The sequence below is a fragment of the Delphinus delphis genome, chromosome 21 (genome assembly GCF_949987515.2).
Source record: "Delphinus delphis chromosome 21, mDelDel1.2, whole genome shotgun sequence".
Lineage (NCBI taxonomy): Eukaryota > Metazoa > Chordata > Mammalia > Artiodactyla > Delphinidae > Delphinus > Delphinus delphis.
This window is the reverse complement of record NC_082703.1, coordinates 22,182,755-22,197,875: the sequence shown is the minus strand read 5'-3', so window position 1 is coordinate 22,197,875 and position 15,121 is coordinate 22,182,755. Positions and strand designations below refer to the sequence as shown.

The 15,121-nt window shown below is 38.9% G+C and overlaps 1 protein-coding gene across 2 annotated transcripts in view; it reads right to left on the bottom strand.

Annotated features, from left to right (window-relative positions):
• The window catches only part of CFAP97 (cilia and flagella associated protein 97), a 35,628-nt gene that overhangs the window by 15,077 nt on the left and 5,430 nt on the right, over positions 1-15,121 (bottom strand). For both annotated transcript variants that reach the window (XM_060001145.1, XM_060001146.1), the window contains exon 2: positions 11,976-13,027. In XM_060001145.1, the coding sequence (XP_059857128.1) occupies positions 11,976-13,023 (1,048 nt within the window). In that variant the 5' untranslated portion in view covers positions 13,024-13,027. The remainder of the gene's footprint in view (positions 1-11,975; positions 13,028-15,121) is intronic.

The window sequence follows — 15,121 nt, the reverse complement described above, 5'->3', positions numbered from 1 at the left end:
AAGAATGGAGGCAAAGATCAAGAAGATGCAAGAAATGTTTAACAAAGACCTAGAAGAATTAAAGAACAAACACCTAGAAGAATTAAAGAACGAACAAACAGAGATGAACAATACAATAACTGAAGTGAAAAATACACTAGAAAAAATCAATAGCAGAATAACTGAGGCAGAAGAACAGATAAGTGACCTGGAAGACAGAATGGTGGAAATCACTGCTGTGGAACAGAATAGAGAAAAAAGAATTAAAAGAAATGAAGACAGCCTAAGAGACCTCTGGGACAACATTAAACACACCAACATTCTCACTAGAGGGGTCCCAGAGGGAGAAGAGACAGAGAAAGGACCTGAGAAAATATTTGAAGAGATTATAGTCAAAAAAATTTCCCTAACATGGGAAAGGAAATAGCCACCCAAGTCTGGGAAGCGCAGAGAGTCCCAGGCAGGATAAACCCAAGGAGAAACATGCCGAGACACATAGTAAGCAAACTGACAAAAATTAAAGACAAAGCAAAATTATTAAAAGCAACAAGGGAAAAATGACAAATAACATACAAGGGAATCCCCATAAGGTTAACAGCTGATTTCTCAGCAGAAACTCTACAAGCCAGAAGGGAGTGGCATGATATTGAGAGATTGGGATTGAAATGTATACACTGATGTGTATAAAGTGGATGACTAATAAGAACCTGCTGTATAAAAAATATATAAAATAAAAAGATATATTTGTACTATATATAATTGAAGTATCTTCTTCCAAGAAATATCCATTTTGTAGAATTTAATAAGGTTTCTTGATTAATTTAGCCATTTATGAGAGGCTTTAAAATTAAATTCTAGAGGGAATTAAAAGTAAGCTATTTTCCTAATACCATTTTTAAAAAGGTTTTAAAAATAAAAGAAGGCAATAGCTAAAAAATAAAATAAAACAAGAATTTCAGTCTAATTCATTTAAAAAGATAGCATTCTAACTCTCCTTGATGGAGAAGTATATGTTGGATGTTATTTAGTGACACCAGGTATCACTAGCACATTTTTCTAAAGTGGCTGCTGTGTGCTTCAGCACATGGCAACCTCCAATATATAATCCATTGTCTTTCCAATTAAGATCTAAAAAAAGTTAACTTGAATAAACTTTCAGGGATACAAACATATTTATATAAATATGTACATATTTAAAGTCACACATTTAAGAAATATTGCTTTTTCCTAATTTTCTTTAATGAAACAATTTTGCTCAAACTCTTTACAGTATTTCAATATGTCCATCATAGCTAGAGCCACTTCTTGATTCATCTAACTACTGGAAGTACCAGCTTAACTTGCACCTAAGCTAATTGAGATATGACAGCATTTAAATATGTTATGTGTAATGTTATTAGTGGAAAATTTATCCCAAGCCATATTAAGTCCTTATTCACATAATATTAGTTCTTAAAAAAAATCCATCCTGTAGGCATATTCATGATCCCTATTTAAAAAAATCAATGATATTTGCTTTTTAAAATGATTTTTAAAGGTTTAAAAAAAATCCAACTCTTATAATTGAGAGGTGACAATTCAAGGAATAATAACTAAGTTTACTAAGCTTCTTTGTCTTCTTTATGAACATCTTGTCAGATGAGAACTTCTGTGACATTCTTCTGGTCTCCTTCCTTTGCATCTCGGCAGGCCTGTGATGGCGTGGACCAACACAATATAGCCCAAGGCTCAGCAAAAACGGAGACAGACACAGGCCACCCCCCCACCCCTTGTTGGCTGGCCCAGGGGCCCAAGCACAAGGATTCCAGCATCCTGGAAGTATCAATGGTTTATTTTACCACAATAATAAGACAGGATAGAAAGAGATGAACTAAAAAAAGGAATGGGGGGGGGCTTCCCTAATGGCGCAGTGGTTAAGAATCCTCCTGCCAATGGAGGGGACACGGGTTCGAGCCCTGGTCCAGGAAGATCCCATATGCCATGGAGCAACTAAGCCCGTGCGCCACAACTACTGAGCCCGCGCTCTAGAGCCCGCGAGCCACAACTACTGAAGCCTGCGAGCCACAACTACTGAAGCCCGCGTGCCTAGAGCCCGTGCTCTGCAACAAGAGAAGCCACCGCAATGAGAAGCCCACGCACCGCAACAAAGAGTAGCCCCCGCTCGCCGCAACTAGAGAAAGCCCGCGCATAGCAACAAAGACCCAACGCTGCCAAAAATAAATACATAAATTAATTAATTTTCAAAAATGGAATTGGTCACTTTTCAAGCAAAATTTAGACAGAATATAAGAGTCAGGACTTTTGGGATTCAAAAGTATAATTACTACTTCAGCTTCCTAGTCTCTCCCGGCAGAAGATTTTCAAAGTACTCGAGCTATAACCGAGGAACCACGCCCGAGGAGCCACAGCCGCACCTGGACTCGATTTAAACCCTGGATCTCCAGGTTGGAGGATGTATTTGGAAAGGGGGAACATTTTTGCACTGGGGAGGAATGTAAATCAGTGTATGGCCAGAGGCTGGACTGAAGAGGTTTTGAAACATGTCCATGTTATTTGACACTCCTCCCATTAAGAAGGAGCGTCTATGCCCTGGGAAGGTTTATAACCATTTAAACCAATAGAACATGGAAGAAATGATGCTATGTGACTTCCAAGGCTAGGTCATAAAAGGTGATGAGGTTTGTGCCTTGTTTCCTGGAACACTGTCCTTGGAGCCCTGAGCCAGCTGCGCTGAGGCTGCGGTATGTGAAGAAGCCAGGCCACGAGGAGAGGCCACCCGTGGGTCCTCCACTCAGCAGCCCTGGTCTTCAAGTCACCCCAAGCCCAGATATCTGACGTGTGAGTAAACCAGCACTCAGATGATTCCAGACCCCCAGCTGTCAAGTCACTCCTGCCTTTGAGTCTCTCCATACCCTAAATGTTGGGGTGATTTGCTATGTAGCAACAGAAACCGATATTTCATCACTTAAAAATTTTTTCTGTGTGATAGACAAACAAAATACCCATGGCCAAGAGCAGTCTACAAGCAGGTAGTTTATGCTTTTTTTGTTTTTTTTTTTTTGGTCTAACTGATTTGGTCTAACCAATTTGATCATCTAGTTCTGCTTTGCTTTTATTATACATTTTAAATCAATGGCTATTAAATCTTTTTAGCATATTTGGTCAGTTTATTAATGTAAAACACTCTTCTTTGTCCCTTTCAGTAATTTTCACATCCTGAATGCTATTCTGTGTACTACTAAGATTGATATTTCTATTTTCTCCTTGTTACCTGTTTGGCATATCAAAGCTCATTCCTCCTATACTTTTTAAAATATCTTTGCAGGTTGGATTTGATTAAAAAATTTTAACCCCCTCTGATATTATCTTCTGATAAAACCATTTACTTATATTGTTTGATCTCTTTTATCACAATTTTATTTCTTTAAAAAATGCTTTTTTGGTTATTTCTTCTTTTTTCCCCATTTTTCCCCCTTTTGGAAGACTATGATAAATTTTTTTTTCTCTAATTGACTACAAATGCTATATTCTAATTCCATTCTTCTGGAATAGAAGTTCTTAAACTTCTTGGTCTCAGGACCCTTTCATTACATCTAAAGATTATTGGGGACCCCAAAGAAGGTTTATGTGGATTACATCTATCAATATTTATCATGTTAGAAGTTAAAAGGGAAAATTTTAAGGTATTAATTCGTCTGAAAATAACAATAAACCAGTGATATGTGAACATCACATTTTTATAAAAAAGGTTAGTGAGAAGAGTAGCAGAGTTGAACATTTCTGCAAATATTTTAATGCCTGCCTTAATAGAAGACAGCTGGATTCTCATATCTGCTTCTGCACTCACTCTGTTGTGCTGTCATTGTCATGTAGCCCCTGGAAAGCTCCACACGTGACAGGAGAGAGTGAAAAGCAAATCATGCCTTCGCTTTACGAGTGAAAATAGTTCTGTCCTTGCAGATCCTCTCTAAAATCGTTGAGCTTGCTCCTTCAACACTGTTTCAGGCATTAGGTTCTTCACACGAGCATGGTGCCTCTGTTGATTTGAGCTTTTATCAAACCTTCGGTAGTATCTGGTGGTGGGCCGAGGGTATCTGAGATTTCCTGCCTGCCTATCTGAACCCTGTCTGCTGTAGCCTGCCAGCAAAGACAAACAACGTGCTGCCAAGGGATGTGCCAGCAGCCACTAGTCCCAGTGTGGGCATCCTCTTTCTTACCGAGGGTAACGGGGGCTGTATCTTCCCCTTGAATACCATACTGTTTCATTTCCTCCTATGTTGCTATCAGTTTAGCAATAGGTCTGACAGGTTTCTCTGCTCATCAATGCTTCCTTATCCCGTTTCTTTCTCTTATATTAGTTTTCTTTCTCTTATATTAGTTTTTCTTCCCAGGATACACCCTCTAATAATGAATCTAATTATTTCCTACAGAATCTAGGTGGTAAAATCGGAAGTGGTGCATTTCTAAACCATCTCTGTTTCGCCCTCCAGATTCTTCCTAAACTGACCTCATTTTACCGTTACAAAGGATGAAAGGTACTTTAAAATCTAGTCATGTCAACTTCACTGCTCTCCAAACAGGAGCCATTCATGCCATAAGCCAATGCCTAACTTTGGTTTCCTCCACTACTCCACTTTCCAATGCCCTCTCTGCCTATTCAGGGATAAACAGCCCAAGGCCAAAGAACTAATTCCAATCATACCCTTTCGACATTTGCACAGCAAAGGAAGGCTGGGGATGGGAGTGGGAAGTCCCCCCAAAGTAAGATGTCTAATAATTCTAGTCTCCACTGACTTTCCCTTTTCACATTCTCACAGAACCCCAGAATCCTGTATTTAGAATGGACCTTAGCAACCTATATCAACTACCCCCATCTTACAAATGAAGAAACTGGGGCACAGAAAAGTTACTGCTTGTCTATGGTCATGTGGATGACACCCAGAAGCCTAAAAGTTGCTCTTTTTAAGTCTTTATTGAATTTGTTACAATATTGCTTCTGTTTTATTTATTTTTAAAATTAATTGATTTTTGACTGCGGTTGGGTCTTTGTTGCTGTGTGCGAGCTTTCTCTAGTTGCAGCGAGCAGGGGCTACTCTTCGTTGCGGTGTGTGGGCCTCTCATTGCGGTGGCTTCTCTTGTGTGGAGCACGGGCTCTAGGCGCACGGGCTCAGTAGTTGTAGCACGTGGGCTCAGTAGTTGTGGCTCGTAGGCTCTAGAGCGCAGGTTCACTAGTTGTGGCACACGGGCTTAGCTGCTCCGCGGCATGTGGGATCTTCCAGGACCAGGGCTCGAACCCGTGCCCCTGGAATTGGCAGGTGGATTCTTAAACACTGCACCACCAGGAAAGTCCCTATGTTTTGGTGTTTTTGGCCCCGAGGCATGTGGGATCTTAGCTCCCTGACCAGGGATCAAACCCACACCCCCTGCATTGGAAGGAGAAGTCTTAACCACTGGACCACCAGGGAAGCCCCAGCCTAAAAGGTTCTGATTCCGCTTTCAGAATTTTCTTCACCCCTCTGTGTGAGTATTCAAGTTCAACACTGTTTCATTATCCCATGGCCTATAATTGGGACACTTGATTTTATGTTCTTTTATTATTAACTTTTCTTTCACAGGTTTAATATTTTTTCGTTTGAACTCACAAACTTATTAACAAAACATTTTTAAACCAATAAATAATGTTAACACTGTTAGCTAATAGAGGCATCCCTATCTAAAGTCTCGCCCAATATTTGCTGTAATAGCTTGCAAAATATTTACCTCAGAATTCACTATCTGAACGAATGAAGTGTTTTACTGTAGCTGTACTTGAGCTAGTGAGAATGTTTAAACTGAGAGGCTGCAGAGCATGCTGTGTTCCTACTCAGCTGTTCTCTGATGGGATCACAGGTCCTGCTCATACTTTTTAAAATGTGTTACCATTATCACTATCATCTTCCTCTCATTAAGTGAATTTAACTTCCCAGGAAGTGGAAAAGGCTGTGAAGAAATTAGGTGAGCCAAGGAGGCCTAAAAGGCCCACAGAGTGGGGTAAATGTTGGAAGTAATAAGGCTTATTGAGATATGAGTGCAGAGGGGCATAGCTTGGCCAGGCACACATCGCATCTGACATGTCCGTGGAAACTGGACATGTGAAAACTTAATGAAAGAAATGAAGAAAACTTAATGAAAATATTCTTGGATCTGAAAAGCTTCACTGGGTAAACCGAGAATGAAAAATAATTTGAAAAATCTAAAGAAATACCTTATGCAATAGACTGATCTCCATAATTAATATTTAAAATACTTTACTACTATAAAGAATCTTTGGTGGTTTATTACTGACTCCAATAACAGATGTATCAACGGGCAAAACGCTGCTTTGTCCCTGTGCCTGTAGAAGCCCTGAATACCGCCTACTGGCGGGTCACTGCGATCAGGGCTCCCTACAGTGCAGCAGTATGAATAAAGCCTTCCTTTTACATTTTGGCTCAGTTTCCGGGTTAAACCAGTGTTTCAGTGTTTCAATTATATTTGGGAAACGGATAAGGGATTTGGGGTGGATTATCATTTTTCCAACTTAAAACTTAAAAATATATAGGCTTTCTGTATCTAAAAAGTTTCAGAAATGGACTAGCTAAGAGTTTTAATTATTTTCAATGGGACCAGGTAGTTCTTTTAATGTCTTGATACTCAGACTAGGGTCCTTGAATCAGCAGCATTGGTATCACCATCGGGCTGGCTAGAAATGTAGCTCCTTGGATTCTACTCTAGATTAACTGAACCTGAATCTGCATTTTAACAGGATCCCCAAGTGATTTGTATGTATATTGAAGTTTGAGAAGCTCTGGCCTAGTGGATAAAGCTGGCTGCCCAATTAGCATATATTCCTACTGTTGGGGTTCTGGGCAGGTCACCCCCAAACATGCCAAAGTGCCATATTGATGATTTTGAATTAAAGTTACTTAAGAAAAAGCTGGTGCAGGAATGACACTTTGACCCTCCTGTCTCTCTGAAAACAAGAACTGAATCTCTCAATGTGAAAGGTGCCCTCCCTGTACCAGGAGGGAGAGAGCCAATCTTATCACCAGTGATAGGGAACCTAGGACCAAGAAGGCTGCATAAACAAGCCTTGTTCTTCTTTGCTGATTTACTACTCCAAGCCCAATCCCTGTTAAGATTCTTCACTAATTAAAAACCCAAACCTAAGTTTCTTTGTCCTGTCAATTCCTCACAAAATTTATTGTTTGTCTATAAAGTATGAAAGCTGCCTGCCTTGCTTACTTCTTAGCTCCTATTTCTCTGAGACCTCCGTAAGTACGATTTAAATTTATTTTTTTCCACTGTTAATGTTTTGTCTCAATTTAATTTTTAGGCCAGCCAAAAGAACTCAAGAAGGAGAAGGGGAAAATTTTCTCCTCCCTGACACTACTTTCCCCTCCTTCTTACTTATTAACACATCCTGATTTTTAATTTTTAAAAATTTTTTTTAAGACAGCTAGCTCCTCCCCATGAAGCTATGTCCTTAAGAGGAAGTTGACCTCCCTCTCCGGACTCCCAACCCTGACTCCAGAGTGAGTTTACTGGCCTGGAATAATCCCATTCCCCTTGCCAGTCACTGTTTCAGGAATGGGAGTGTAACTCAGTTCTGAGCAATGAGACATAAGTGGAAGTCAGTTCAAGGTTCCTCCACTCTAAGAGAGCCAGACGTAGAGGCAGCTTCCATTTCTCTGGACACTGTCATGTCTGCATGTGGATCGTAAAAGTTGCTGCAGACATCTCTTGGTAGCCTAAGGATGAAGCCAACACTAGGGCTGGGGGAATACAGTGACAGAACCTGGGTCCCTGAGGACATTTTTAAGCCACTGAGTCAGTCAACCCTCAAGCTGGTCTATCTCTGGACTTTTTGTTATGTGAGAAACATTGTTTCATTAGGAATTTCTGTTTCTTACATCCAAAATCACCCTAAATAATACAAAGAGATAATCATTGATGGTACTGAACAAAAAGCTCAGATATCACAGACTATTTTCCATTAGATGGTTTTTTTTAAAACCTGACAATTCCAAAAGGGTCAAATGTTTTCTCCCTAAAGCAAGATAAGATTTTTATTGGCTGTGTCCTCTCTCATTCCTAGAATGGAGTGATGCTTATAATTTGTGGAATCAAACAGTACTTATAAGAATAAAAAAATGGAACAGTGAGCCCTTAAAATGAACCTACAAGTCATATTATACATTTTCATTTATCTTCTGTAACGTTTATTTTCAATATACTTACTTTTCTAATCTAAGAAAATTTTGTAAGATACTTCATAATGCCAAACGTTTGGCTGCTACTTTTAAACACATATAAATCACAGTAGAAATTATTAAGAACAATGTAGCAATAGACATTTGACACAGAAGAAACAGCAAATATATTAAGATGCATATTATTAATACAAAACATTAGGAGCAGTCTGCATTATCACATCAGATAGATTTTTATGCTTTAATTTCTTTTTTAATTTTTATTTATTTATTTTTTTGCAGCATGTGGGCCTCTCACCGTTGTGGCCTCTCCCGTCGCGGAGCACAGGCTCCAGACGCGCAGGCTCAGCGGCCATGGCTCACGGGCCCAGCCGCTCCGCGGCATGTGGGATCTTCCCAGACCGGGGCACGAACCTGTGTCCCCTGCATCAGCAGGCGGAATCTCAATCACTGCGCCACCAGGGAAGCCCCTTTATGGTTTAATTTCAACTACCTTCCAATTTTTTGCATTACAAATATGATTTTAAGAAACCTGTCACTTCAAGAAAAACAACTGACAGTATCTGTTGGCAATCATAAAATCTGAGCATTTTAGCAAAAATTAGAATTTTTGATAAACCTGAGTTTGATAACTTCCCAAGAGCTTTCTAGTGAGATTGGTAGTGATATTAACAACTGTGATTTCTGTATGGTGTACTATGAAATATGTCAACATCTACATGCTCAGTGAACCAACATTTTCCAAATAACCTGTATATCATGTTACAAAACCATGCAAGGGCAAAGAATACGTTCAAAATGTAAGACGGAGCAATAAATTCTAATGTAATGGACTACAAATTAACATCAGTTTCAAATTGTACATTGCAACTAACATTTAAGAAACTACTACTTGTGGAGTCTTGGTGTGGTATCAAAAAAATATCTAAAATTAACGGAAAAGGCTATTAAAACGCTCCATTTCCAGTTATATATCCTTGTAAAGCCAGATTTTCTTCATATACTTCAACCAAAACAATATATCACAATAGCTGTATGCAGAGGCTGACATGAGAATCCAGCTATTGCCAGGCATTAGAAACTAGCAAAAATCACTAACTTTTCTGGAACTATAGTTATGTTGTATAGAACACGTTACTTATATTAATACATAATGGGTTTACTATTACTTTTTTTTTTTTTTTTTTTTTTTTCAGTACGCAGGCCTCTCACTGTTGCGGCCTCTCCCGTTGCGGAGCACAGGCTCCGGACGCGCAGGCTCAGCGGCCATGGCTCACGGGCCCAGCCGCTGCGCGGCATGTGGAATCGTCCCGGACCGGGGCACGAACCCGTGTCCCCTGCATCAGCAGGCAGACTCTCAACCACTGCGCCACCAGGCAAGCCCCCACTATTACTATTCTTAAATGAAGTAATAAATATTTTTTAAACTTCTGATTTAATTTCTAATATGGTAAATATTTATATAGATATAACCCACTAAACAAAAGCTTCCTGGGGTCCTCAATAATCTCTAAAAGAGTGCTTTTAGTCTTAAGGTCAAAAAGTTTGAAAACTGTTACGCTAGAGCACTGGGACTGATGCTGTAGATCCGGAAGAGATGAAGACAGAGGCAGCCCTCAACCTGACGAATTATCAACCCAATTTGTCATACACCTGATCTTACAGACTGCAAAGTGGCCATTACAATTATTTTTTAAGTGAAAATTGTTACACTGAATGGCTTGATAAAAAATTAGAGATATTGGGGCTTCCCTGGTGGTGCAGTGGTTGAGGGTCCGCCTGCCGATGCAGGGGACATGGGTTCGTGCCCTGGTCCGGGAAGATCCCACATGCCGCGGAGCGGCTGGGCCCGTAAGACATGGCCGCTGGGCCTGCGCGTCCGGAGCCTGTGCTCCGCAACGGGAGAGGCCACAACAGTGAGAGGCCTGCATACCGCAAAATAAATAAATAAATAAATAAATAAATAAATAAATAAATAAATAAATAAATACTGTCTATTATGTGCCAATACTTGCTAGATTTGGGGATTCCATCAAGAAATAGGATGCTGCCCTCATGTTGCTTACACTGATTCCAGAGTCTCATGGAAGGAAATATGTTTTTGTGACAGAGAGGCAGAGGTGGGGTACGCAGCTTCTACACAGAATGTTCAGAAAGAGTATCCCTGAGAAGGTGACATAGAAACTGAGACCCTAGAAACAGACTGAAGTAGCCTCTACAAAGAGAAAGGCCAACGGCAAGTGCAAAGTGCCTCATGAATGCAAAGTATTCTGAGAACAGTAAGGAAGGAGTGTGACTGGACCAAGAGGTAATGAGAGAGAGAGAGGAAAGGAGATGTAGGCAAGTATCCATATGACGGACAGCAATGAATCATTCATCACTCTTAACTGCATATTAGACCAAGTGCATCAGAATCTCATGGCAGAGCCTAAGCATCAGTATTTAACAGTTTGTTTTGATAATTTAACAGTTCTCCAGGTGATGCTAATATACTGCCTCGGGTGAAAATCACTGATGTAAAGTCTGTTAGCCTATGATGAGGAATTTGGATTTAAACTAAGAGTAAGCCCACTGAAGAGTTAAGAAGAAAACTAATAGGATTGATTTATTTTTTAAAAGATCACTCTTGGTTGTTAGGGGAAGAAGGAGAGGGGCAAGAATAGAAAACTCAATCCTGAAAGTTTTAAGAGACTGAATGAGCATTTATCAGGAAAGATATATTGAGTAGAGTCTTAACCACTAGATGGTAATAGCCAATGCCAAGAATCTGATTTTTCAGACACACTAAACAATCAATAGGTACGATCAGAGCAAAGAAAACCTATAAAAGAAGGAACATTCACAAGTGTAAACTGCTCCAAAATACACTTTATCAATCTATGCGACTCATTTGACTAAATAGGGGATTTACTTATGCCCTTACATTGCCACCATATGTAGCTGAAGATTTATTCTTTCAAATAACATTTCAAACAAACAAAGACAGTGAGTCCTATTTACAACTTAAAAATTTTATCTCCAACTGCCTCAAAACCTAACCAGCAAGCTCAGTATTTTTACAGTTTTATATTAACTAGTCAAAGATAAAGTTCAAAGTTGCTTTTATTTCACCTGGAATATTCCGTTCCTTTCAAACTAAATAATGGGTAATAATAAATTGAGACAAATACAGCAATCAGGATTATCCTAATTCTAAAATACTTCTATCTTAAAGTAACTACAACTTGAATTATGCTATTTTATCAACTTGGTAATTACTTTCAAGTAATGCTCTTCAGCCTTTCATTTAAAATCTGAAGAGTCTCCTACAGTTTACTTTAAGTTCTCTAATTTGCCAGCATTCTTGCCACTTTCCCTGAAACAGGTCAGGTTATTTTAACCTTAGTGCTGCTGCCTTTCTCAAAGAAGAAAGTGAAACATATCTTATGCCTGTGTCTCTACCAAAGGTGGGAAAACATCTGGCTCCCCTTCTCTTGTTTACTTTATCCATCTGGTCTCTCCAGGCATTTTGAGTTTGTAAGGCACTAAACAGAATCAGTATGAAGTAGTTTCTAGTCCTAGCTGAGTAGCTTTGCAGTAATATAAACAATGATATTCCAGATATTTTTAAATGGAATATTTGGTAAAGCTATGATAATATCAATGATTCCAAACAATACAATTTTTTTAAGTGAAAAATCAAGGCAAATTCATATCATTTAATATTTAAGCTCAATATAATATTAAGTTTAATATTTAAATTCAATACACAGTTTTTAAAATTACCTTTTAAAAGATGATTCAGGTCCATTGTGTCATGTAAGACTTTTTCCTTGTATCTGTGGTCTAAACTGGAATCCAACACTGCCGACACTGAGGCAAGACTGGGCTCATGTTTTTCTTTCCCTTTTTTGTCTGATTTCAAAGACTTTGAATTATTTTTAAAATCCTCAACATTTTCATATACTTCTTGACTCACGTTCTCTTGCCTTTTAACTTTCATTTTTTGATTGTTTGATGCAGCCAGTTCAAAAGACTGAACAGGGCTGATGTCCGGAGTTGATAAAGGACTGACATCTGTCACAGTATCTTCAGATTCCTCGGTGTAGTCACCGACTTTTGGCTTGGTACCTGAAGTTTGTGCTCCTGTTGATTTTTCTCTCAGTTTATATTTCTGTTTTGGTGGCAAGTGGGTTACACCAAAGAGACGCTTCTTTAATGATGGAGATGAATCAGATAAACAGACATCAGACCCGGTATTTGAACAGTCTGTATCAGAACTTGAAGACGAGGAGGACAGAGAGGAAGAGGAATTACTTCTGGAATCCTTCTTACTTACGCTTTTCTTGAAGTTATTAGATGGTTTAGCTGACTTTGACCTGACATGATGCTTTTTCTCATCATCACTGCTTTCCTCTCCATCTGTATAGTAATCACGTTCACCTTCTTTTACAATTTTGGGAATGCTACTTGGGATGGGCAAGTGTATTTTATGTTCTACTGTAGCATCACACAATTTTGATCGTGAAGAAGTGGTCAAGAACAAAGAGTCCCTAGCTTGTATATTATCATTTTCTATGGGGTGTTCTTCTGGAGAAATTTTCTCATTTCTTTCAGTTCCCTTCTCAGTAAGATCACTTTTCCTTCTCTGTATTCCAAATTTCAAGTTTACATTTTCCGTATCTTTATCTATTCTCTCTTCAGCGTCATCATTTTGCTTGTCAAAAACTGAGTTACTTTCACATTTCTTTGCTTCTTCAAAGTCACTGTCAAAGAAAGAATGGTCCACTTCACCTTCTGATATATCTCCAAACTGATCCATGATGGCAAACATATATCTGAAAAGAGGGAAAGTGTAACCATCAGACAAAAGAGTAATTTCCAAATACTTTTCATTTTTATACAGTAATTGCAAATTTTCCAAAACTGAGAAGTTTGGGTAATAGATAAAGAGAAACATGAAAAAAACAAAACAAAAAAACACTACCAAAAACCAATAACTTGGACTTCCCTGGTGGCACAGTGGTTAAGAATCCACCTGCCAAAGCAGGGGACACGGGTTCGAGCCCTGGTCCAGGAAGATCCCACATGCCGCGGAGCAACTAAGCCTGTGTGCCACAACTACTGAGCCTGTGCCCTAGAGACCGTGAGCCACAACTACTGAAGCCCGCTTGCCACAAGTACTGAGCCTGCACTCTAGAGCCCACAAGCCACAACTACTGAAGCCCGCGCGCCTAGAGCCCGTGCTCCGCAACAAGAGAAGCCACAGCATTGAGAAGCCTGCGCACCACAATGAAGACTAGCCCCATTCGCTGCAACTAGAGAAAGCCCATGTGCAGCAATGAAGACCCAACGCAGCCAAAAATAAATAAATTTTTAAAAACACCAATAACTCAGTGAAATGATAATGGGGCTACAGGGATAATATCAAGTAGCACCAATGATCTGAACAGTAAGTAAGTCTAATAGTTTGGTTCACAAGAAAATAATAAGAGATCGTCAGGCATATCACAAACATGGATACCTAGACTGGCCTCCAAGGAAAACCTGAATGCTATAAATTAAGTACAGTTAGAGTTTAGAATAAGAAAGGATGGTGTTAAAACCTCTTCAGATCAGCCTAGCCAGCCCAAACACACATCATTCTGGTAGAAATAGTTCAATGGGGATTAACAAACTTCCCTATTTCAGAACTTGTCTTTGTCCTATTCTGCTCCTCCACTGCCCTCACTGGGGGAGCAGCAGGAGATAAATCCTATTAAAAGTAAAAGTTCCCTCTGTCTCTTCTTAAAGAGGAACAAAACCTCTAAGACACATGTATACACAGTACAGGGAGCTTGGAGGAAAAACTTCCGAATATTTAATCACATATTGTTACATAACCACAATAAAAAGGGGGAAGTATGCATGTCTCATTGTGCTAAAGGGAGTCCAGCGTAAGAGAGATTTAGTATCTACTGAGATAGTAGACAGGCTTCTAAAATGGAAAAATTAAGGCATATTATTTAGACACGTGGAGTTAAATATTAGAAATGGATTAAAAAGTTCAAAGCAATTGCTGCTAACGTGGTGCCGGGACCACTATTTTGGCTATAAATCTTAAACTATTAGTTGACCTGTAAATTTATATGTGTACTACTAAGGTAAAAAATCAAAATTGATTTTAAAGTATTTTAATACTTCATGCAATTGGGATTAAACTGGAAATGTCAGTATAAAGTCATATTTTTCTTTCTCTCCTATTACAGGGGTCTACGCAGCAGTGTCACAGTATCTGTCACTAATAATCTAGAATTCAGAGTTTGACCTCTCTAATACTATTCTCCACTAAAACCACTCCCCAAAACCAAGATCCTTTGGAAGGCAGCTGATTCCATTTCTGGAGGTAAAGACAAACAATAAGCCCAGAGTAGTGGTAATAAAACAAAGGATTCAGTTTAAAGGGGCTTCCACTGTCCAAGCTGGACAATCCTGCACTGAAGAACAAAAAAACACAAAATACACTTAAAAATAAAAAAGTAATTCTGTGGAAAGCCATTAGTTGATAATGATATTCAAAAGAGGCAAATAACATGAGCTATGTCAAGGGAAAGGTATATACAAAATTCCAATAATAATAATAATATGTAGCCAACAATCCAATTATGGGTTCATTATATTCAAATCATGATTAATTCCATTACACCACATCAAGCAATAAAAGACTATGTAATCTGTATCCTAAATCAGCCATGATACTCTGCAGCCTTTGTTTAAGTGACCCTGCAATCTATAAAAACAAGGAGGTAGAGACATGATTTAAAAAGCAACCAAACTTATACTATTAACACTAATGTGACAGATTAATATGATAGGTTAAGGTTTCTGCCGTTAAAGTTTTGAAAAACTTAAGAGATTCTGATATATTAAACTTGCAAAAATTTAACTGTAAT